This window comes from Nansenia antarctica (assembly GCF_963989245.1).
Source record: "Nansenia antarctica genome assembly, chromosome: 1".
Classification (NCBI taxonomy): Eukaryota; Metazoa; Chordata; class Actinopteri; order Argentiniformes; family Microstomatidae; genus Nansenia; species Nansenia antarctica.
In genome coordinates this window covers 96,324,832-96,334,136 of record NC_137674.1, presented here as the reverse complement: position 1 = coordinate 96,334,136, position 9,305 = coordinate 96,324,832, and the positions used below count along the sequence as shown (strand labels likewise).

General features: G+C 43.0%; 1 protein-coding gene across 1 annotated transcript in view; it reads left to right on the top strand.

Moving 5' to 3' along the window:
* Positions 1-4,759: 4,759 nt before the first annotated feature.
* The window catches only part of atf6 (activating transcription factor 6), a gene marked incomplete at its 5' end in the record, with an annotated part of 36,191 nt that continues 31,645 nt past the window's right edge, over positions 4,760-9,305 (top strand). Inside the window, 6 exons of the mRNA XM_080535197.1 lie at positions 4,760-4,883; positions 5,719-5,795; positions 6,161-6,236; positions 6,843-6,940; positions 8,260-8,380; positions 8,640-8,843. Coding sequence (XP_080391323.1) covers positions 4,760-4,883; positions 5,719-5,795; positions 6,161-6,236; positions 6,843-6,940; positions 8,260-8,380; positions 8,640-8,843 — 700 coding nt within the window. The remainder of the gene's footprint in view (positions 4,884-5,718; positions 5,796-6,160; positions 6,237-6,842; positions 6,941-8,259; positions 8,381-8,639; positions 8,844-9,305) is intronic.

Genomic DNA, 9,305 nt, shown 5'->3' with positions numbered 1-9,305 from the left:
CGAACGCTCCGTCAACGGCCGTCCGCGGGCCACTCAGCGCCGGGCCCTCCGTGGCCCCGTTAATGGGACAAGCACCCCCAGCTCCCGTCCTTGTAACAACGACCCATAAAAAGAGCACAGGAGGATGCTAACCAAGATGAATGGCCTTTTTTTCTCAACTCATTCTACACTAATCAGGGCTTTTCATTTGTTACCTCCACCACCACCACCACCCCCTCCACCACCACCTCCATTAGATAACGTAAATTCATTAAAGTCAAAAGAGGAGCATTAAAATGGTGATTTGTCAGTTCCCTCTTTGTGTGTCACTAATGGTGGCACATGGTTCAAGGCATTGAAATGATTTCAGTGTTTTTTTCTTTTCTTCACATGATTTTGTAGAACACACAACGGATAGCTGAAACAAGCCAATGGAAAATGTAGTGTAATGCAAAATGTTATATATAGCTGAGGCTTTTAAGAGCTTACACAACTTGCCACAGAAAACATTGGTTACGTAAGAGTATTTTACATATTTTCTTGACATATTTTATTACGTGATTCTTAAACACATGGATTTGTAGGCCTACATACTGTAGGCCCATATTTCATAAACACGTTTTAAGTGATGAAACTGCCAACATCATGACAAAGAAAGGCAAAATTGTATTGGATTGAATTATTAAGTATTACCTAATGCATTGTTTCATTTCGCCAGTCCACGTTCTACCATCAATCATCACCTACATTCTGCACCTCAAACACAGAGAGAGAGAGAGAGCGAGAGAGAGAGAGAGAGAGAGAGAGAGAGAGAGAGAGAGAGAGAGAGAGAGAGAGAGAGAGAGAGAGAGAGAGAGTGTCAATGAAGCAACCCTTTGCACTAATCCCTTTGTATTCACAGCACCATTCCCAACAAACAATGTCCTAAATCCTAATCCCTCATCCAGCACAACAAACCTGGGCCACCTGCTAGCACAGCTCTTAGTGGAGGGAAGGGGCGACACAGTCAGGGAAGCACAGCAGAGATATGCTGAAGTAAACACACACACACACACACTGTGACTTCAAATATATTGTAGGCCTGCATGCGCTAATATATGCAAGCATTGCTTTGCACTAACCACACACTAATGCTATCTCCATACACACTTGCTCCCTCTCTTTTTCTCCTCTCTCCCTTTCTCTCTTGCCCTCTTGCAATAATTTTTCTTTTTCTTATCCCTATTTCCCAACCTCTCTTTCCCCATCCATTGCTCCCATCTCTGTCTTTCGCTTCTCTGGCTCTGGCTGATAGTGTGGCGGGGTCGTCATGGGAGACTGTTCTCTCCATCTGCCTCTTCTCTCATTAACCCATCTCCATCATGCTTTATCAAGCCAAACCCCCCCCCCCCCCTCACCACTGACTCCCCCCGCCCCCCGCTCCATACATCGGCCTGAGATGATAAGTGTTCCTTCTCTGTGGTTGCTGGGATGAGACAATGCCACACAACACTGCAGAAGCATCATCCATCTCATAGGTCATCAATCTCGGACACAAAAGATGAAATGTAGCCCGTACTTTGTTTGGGAGGGGGGAGTCTTTCTTTGCTTATAAGCAGGCACTTGTCCATCTCTCTCCCTCTTTCCTTTTCAGTTATATTTCTCTTCTTTTTTTTTTTTTCCCTTGTGTGATCAACTGGGGGAGAAAGTTCCTCAGCAAGGATGCGTGGAATGAACATATTTTACTGCGAAAATACATTTTAAAAAGAAGAGCAAAAAAGAGAAAGTAGTTCTATAAGTAAGTTATGATAGAGCTGGCTTAGTCCTAGATTCCCATATGAATCAGTTGTGCTCTTTCTCTCTCCCTCCCCGCCTGAGCGCCTCCATATTCACTCCTTGACGTTGAGCCATTGTCTTTCACCAGGATCCCTAATAGAGTCACAAGACAGGGGGGGGGGCGGGGGTCTCCAGAGCAGGAACAGTGGGTATTCCACTGGGCCTCGGGAAACAACCGAGACCCATAGGGAAAGAACAAACCTGCATACAGAACGTGGCTTTGTTTGGGGGTATGGTGTGTCCATGATGAACATGCACCTGGACAACTGGAATAACGAGGACAACTGAAATAACACCTTTTTCTTTGATCAGACATGTTTTGTCAAGCGGTCATCCCATCATTACCCTCTCATGATCGCTATGATACAAGCCACCTATTGGAGACGTTTGATAGTGGTAATCGTAGGGTTGAGAGGGGTTAACTAGTCTCATTTTGATCCCTCGGTAATAAACTTAGAGGCTCTGAGCGGAAGCTGATCTATGAGTTTAATTGGATTGGAGGGAGTTGCCGCGTGCTGTTGCCTAATCTTGTCTTGTGTCTCATGTAACTGTACAGACCGACTGTATGACTGCTCGCTTAGGTTCATTACAAACATCCATTGACCCACAGTCAAACTCACCGATCTGGAATTGAGTTGGAGTCAATCCTGAGCCTATCCAGCCATCCCATGATATTTTCATATGCAACATTAGTGGTTGGTTATTTATATAACAGTATCTGAGGTGGTTAAGAAATGGTAATAAAACAGCGGGGCAGGTCATGTCATGTCATGGCTCTTATTTCCATTGAGAACTTAAACTGCATAGATAAATGTTCAAATTCTTAGACTTAAAACTATGGCCAGACATACGGTAGTAGTTCCCATGGTAACTCTGATGTGGCCAAAGCCTAATCCATTTTTACAAAAAAAATCCTTTTAACTGTACTTCCCCCTCATTAGGTTAACCTGTTAATCCCCTGGCTGGGTCTGGGGCTAGCGGCTAGCGGCTTTAGACACAATCAACATGATGGGACCTGGACCTTTCTCAGGCTAAAGTGCTATAGATACCATTACCATCCCACTCCAATCAGCTACCTAGCACACATTGCCATTATCACGAGGACACAGGTTAAATGCCTAAGCCACTTCTATCCTCTACCTCTTAAGTATTTCAACCAATAAACACCAATGTACACCCCTTTAACCTTACAGTAATCTGTGAACCCAAGCAGGAAGGTAGTCATCACATAGCATGCTGGGATAGCAGCACACTGTTGAGCTAGTACAGTATGCATGTTTTTGAATTTATTTAGTTTGATCTATCTTCCCAATGGGTTAGGGTCCACATTATGGGGTTGGACCAGGTTAATGAGGTAAGGTCCTATGTTATGTACTGTAGGTTAAATAAAGAGGTCACATCTCATAGAGGGGGGGTGTGTTCTTACCGAATGGAACAGATCCAATCAGGGAGGGAATCAGTGAGACCACCCCAGGTTAATCTAGCACCGTCGCGAGGTGCTCAGTGGGGATTAGGCCCAGCATACACCTGCTGCTGATCTCTGCCACGCCAATGTGACCTATTGCTTTGCCAAGAGGTATATTCTTAGACAACCAGGGCCTAAGAATATACCTCGAAAGAGCAAACTTCTTCTGTTACCCAGATCAAGGCCTATTTAGAGATCAATTGAAAAGGAAAGCGCCCAATGGAATGTGAGCTACTTGAGCTGGCTGATGTGGTCTCACCTTTCAAGTGTGTTGAATTACACACAGCAGTATTTCAAGACACAGTCTTTACAACTGTATAGCATATAGACTTTCTGTATGGATGGGACAAGCTGTACTTTTTTAAATACATTGAGGCCTACATTTGAGTGAAACAGCTCAATCATAATGTATTTATACTTTGTGTAGATAATAATTTGTGTGGAAATGTTTTGAGTCAAAGGTTTCGGATACAGGCCAAAGGGAGACCAAGACCAAATGAGTCACTTAAGAGATTTCAATATACATGTCATTGAACAGAAAACCTGTTTTGCCATGGTCGCAACACAGGTATTTAGGAGAATTGTCCAGTGATAGGGGCGGCAGTGGCTCGGGAGGTAGAGCTGGCATCTAATGATCGCAGGGTCTGCAGTTCGGCGGTTCAAACCCCGGCTGGCCACATGTCGAGGTGTCCTTGAGCAAGGCGCTGAACCCCTAATTGCTTCAGGGTCGTCTTCTATGGCCGACCCCTTGCCTAGAGCATAAAATACCAAATTCCAACAATTGACTCACAAGTTGATTGCATGGCAATAAAACTATTATTATTATTATTATTATTATTATTATTATTATTATTATTATTATAGAATATCAACACATATTTTAGCCAGTGTGTGAACCAATGCTGTTCGATTGCTGATGACAATTTGATATTGGATAGATGATGAAATGTAAGCATTACATTGGCACAAACCAAAGGCATATTATTTATTCCAATACACACTATGATGATCAAATACATTTTCCCTAGCTTTGGGAGAAGAGTAGACTATGACAAACAAACTGCAGTAATGCCCTCACATTGGAGTGTCAGAAATGGCCCACTAATAATGGCCCACGTTTTGGCTCTACCTAGAAACTCAAAGGGTTCTTGTCCCCTACTGGGACAGGGCAAATAACCTTCTTTTTTTCTTTTTCTTCTAAGAGCGCACTGTTGGACGAGACGACGCCCGATAAAGTCTCTGATAGAGCCATATCTTAAAACCGGTGCTTTGCTCCCACCCCGTGGCGCATTCCAACCATGACCATGACGTGCAAATGTTTGTCCATCTGAGGCACCCGTAGAATGACGCTAAAGCCAGACGTGTATCTAAAAACGGGAAGTACTTTTAGCCGTGAATACGAATACGAGCGACATGTACAGAGCTTTTTCTCTTTTTAGAAAACATAATAAGAATTAACTTGTTTCTTTTTAAATTGGTTACTAATGTATTCGAGGAAAGATGTCAAACGATTTGTTGTTAGACTTCGAGAATCACGAACAAGATCATATTATGATGATGAATATGAATAATAATAACAGTGAGACATTGGGCATGATCTCGATCGATCAGGATGGCGAGTGGGGTAAGCAAGCGTCACTCACAACATCTGATCTGATCTGATCACAGATCTATACCAGATACACAGATCTGATCTTATCTGATCACAGATACACTACAGACATGACTGACAGCCTTCTAAAGATCTGACTAGCTACCCCCTTTGATTACTGTGATTTGACTCCGACCTCATCCAATTAAGATTAAGCAGGTCAAAAAGGTTGATTGTGTTAAACCTTTTAGCATTGTTCAGTTTGATAGCTCGCTATCCTATCTTTTGTTTTTTTAGCTGCTAGCACAGCTGCTAAGCTATGATAGTGACATGATGTAACAAGATGTAAACCAATGTCAGCAGGAATATCACACATTTATTACAACAGTTTGCATTATTTGTTCACTTTGAATTTTTGACAACAAAGCAAAGTAACACGGAATATTTCACAAACAATTCATAAACCTATACAACTATTCCAATGGAATGATGTAAACCAAAGCGGCTAGCTATGACAGTGACATGATGCAACAAGATGTAAACAATGCTGGCTGGCTAAAGCTTTATGTTGACTTCTAAATATGGAGGTTTATTTTGCTGAGATGAATCTCGTCAAATTTGCCATGATAACTGTCCACTGCTTGACATGGTCAAATATTAGCCTATAATAGTTTTATCTGACTTGCTTGTCATTCCACTCCTTAAACACAGGAAACATATTCTAGCCATTTATTTTCAACAATACACTATCTATAGGACATGTTGTGTTCAATTTGTGAGTGAGTGACAACATCAACAGGATTGGTCGACATTGAAGTGCTTTAGTCACTCACTGGGGTCATAGATGACACGTCATGTCTCTCCACAGACATCAGCCTGTTTGATGACTTGGGTAACCTGGGAGATGCAGATGAACTTCTTCGGGCCTTGGAATGCACTGGCTATGTGAGTAGTGCTCTCGGATTCCACTGCCCCCTCAGTCTTACGACCATCAGTCATGCAGCACTTATGTAGATGTCAGTTGTCATTATCATTGTCTTAAGACAGGTGTTCTCATTCTTGTGAGACCATGTCACCGTGACTACCTAATGTGTCACACGCTCGCTCACGCTGAAAGACGGCACCTGTCGTAAGCCAATTATGTCATCATTTGAAGAACAGCATAGGCTACATGATTCCTTAGTCGGAGTTGGGATAATATCTGTAGGAAACAAACAGTGTACTCGTGATTTTGTTACTTCACTTGTCCTTTGACCTGTTACACTTCCCGTAATGGTCCAGTATGTAAACACTGTCTGTTCTGTTCCCAGGCCGGCAATGTTCCTGACCTGGACTTTGACATTGACTTGCCCCCCTGGAGCAAAGACACAGGTAGCACCTGCACAGGTAACACTACTGAACACAATCCATGCCGCTCACTGGGGGTGGGGGGGGGGGGGGGGTTTCTAGGTTTCAGTTTCAGTTTAATGTCTCATTTTCATGGTGAAATGTAAGGATCATGTTATATCTGTCTCATTGTTGATCCGTGACACTGATAACCTAGACGTGCCTTGTTCATGGCTGACAATCACGGCTATGATAATGGTTAGCTGTAATATAGAACTGTGAAGGGAACATGATGTACGGTACTGTACAACACCCAGTGTGTGAATCTATACAATATAAAGTGTGTCAGGGTATGATTAAGTACGAAGGCATGAGAGGCATGCTTTATCATGAATAAAGTCATGGCTGAGGGCCGTTGTTACATTGTGATAAGAAAACAATGCTGTAAGTATTTATTTTGTGATTTGAGATTGTGTTGGTGTCAGAACTATTGTCAAGGTAACATGATAAATAGGCCTAAATCCTAGTCACTTTAGTGTTTGCCCATGGATATTACTACAATGTATGGTCAAGGAATATCGTTAAACAGATACAACTAAAGTACGTTGATCAGTATATTTCTAATGACAGAGCTCCATAGTCATATTCATGTCCTTGTTACCACAGATGGTGATATGAGCGTGGATTCTCTCTCTCCCGCCCACACTCTGAGCTCTGTCCCCTCTCCTGGGTCAGTGGAAGCCCTGTCACCATACTCCATGCTAGTAAGTCATTGTACCTCTCTCTCTCTCTCTCCCTCTCTCTCTCTCTCTCTCTCTCTCTCTCTCTCTCTCTCTCTCTCTCTCTCTCTCTCTCTCTCTCTCTCTCTCCCCCTTTTCCTCTTCCTCTGTCTGGTGGGCCTACTGGTATGTAGGTTATTTTCCATTCATGGAAATATCTATCAAATATCTGTCTATGTTATTGATTAAGGGTTTGCATGTGTTTGTTAAGAATTTTTATTTATTTTATTTTATAAATAGTTCCCCCCCAGATGGTGTCCACACACACACACACACACACACACACACACACACACACACACACACACACACACACACACACACACTACTGTCTCTGCCAGCTGCTCTTTTGCTCGGAGCCCACTGACAGACACACACACACACACACACACACACACACACACCTGAGCTGCTTTATTAACGAATGTCTTAAGCACCTTGTCACACTAATTATTCACCTTCTGCCTGAGGTGTGCCCCGCCCCCTCGTTAAAATGAGGTGCTGACAACTCTGCCCAAATTAGCATAATTTAGTAGGCAGTTGTTTTCACAACATGTCAAAGAGGGGACAAGGGTTATATCTTCCTCTTGACCCCTCCCTTCACACGTCACTGTCTCCCTTAATGGTCATGATGGAGTGCAAGGACATCACTGTGTTCCTGTATTACAAAGACATCTGAATATTACCAAGGGCAACAGTCTTCTGTTCACATGTGGTTATTGGGCAAGATTTACTGTTATGTTGAAACACTTCTGTATTGTGTGTGAATGTATGTAGGAATGACCCTCAAAATAATTAGGTAATAATAATAACTGTTTTATTGCCATGCAATGAACTTGTCAGTCAATTGTTGGAATTTGGTATTTTATGCTCTAGGCAAGGGATCAGCCATAAAAGGCGACCCTGGAGAAATTAGGGGTTCAGTGCCTTGCTCAAGGACACCTCAACACATGGCCAGCCGGGGTTCGAGCTGCCGACCTTGCAATCATTAGACGCTGGTTCTACCGGCTGAGCCACAGCCGCCTCCAAATCAGAACATATGTTGAAGAGGAATGACCCTACGTGCAGAAGTGATTGTGGGATGATCATAACATATTTTGGTTGTACTCAAAATATATTGCCTCATTAGTCATAACAATAACAGGATGCAATGTAATGACCTGCTGAGATATTGTTTGTGTAGCTTGATGACCAGCCCATACTGTAGATAATACACATATATATATATATATCTTGTATGTACTGTATATCCATGTATATCAAGCACTGCATAGTAACCCCTGCCCTTCTGCTGCCCCCTGCAGGATGAAGCTCTGTCACCCCCGCCCGTGGCATCTCCTGTCTCTGTCTGCTCTGAGTCCAGTGGCTTCTCAGAGCCCCCCCCAGCCAAGAGGACCCCGAAGAGGACCAGCCAGGCTACACGAGGTAAGACACTCACCAACAATCTCTACTCCATCTCTCTCACTCTCATCCATTTATTCTCCACATAAGGACTGCTCTACATAGGCTGTCAATTCAATATGGAAACGGTTGCCCTCAAGATTTGTCGAGTAATGTATGCTATAATGTACAGTATTGGTCAAATTAGTTTTTTGTTAATATTAGAATAGCCTGATACAAAACAGACAGCCTGTCTATGTAAAATTATCTATTCATCATGAGACTCCATCCCCCCACCTCCCAGTTAAAGCGGCCCAGCCAATGAAGAGGCCGATCCAGCTCATCCACAAGGTGTCCATCCAGCCCAAACCGCTCCTCACAGCTGTACCCCTGGCCCATGGCGCCGCTCCTCTCCAAACTAAGACCATCATCATCCAGCCCCTACAGACCGCCGTGCTGCCTGTGGTCAAACCAGTCCCGGTCTGCATCAAACCAGCGCCACTTACAGGTCAGACCTCACACTGCACTCAGTTATTCTACTCTAGTTAGTAGAATTGCACATCACACTACTCAGCCTTGGGACACACCACTCTCAATATTATTCCTAGTTTTAGTTATGCAACACAATTATTTAAGGCATAGGTTTAAAAAGTAGTAGTAGTTTAGTATTTATGTTCTTTTTAAATGGTCCTTATTCCAGTGATTTAATTTGCTTGCATTTGGGTGTCTAGGCCAGCAGATGTCACCTTATCTCTATTTCCATTGCTTTCCTCACAGACTTGCTTTTCTGGTATTTCTGCATATCAACATTACATGCAAATAAGTTCCCCCTTCCTCAAAGACTATATTATGTTATTGAAATGTACTAAGTGAAGTGTTAGGCTACGTAAATTAATCACAACACATTAAACCAAGATCTTTGTTCCAATGGTTGTGGTAAAACACTCAGAACAGTCTGAAATCCAGGTGT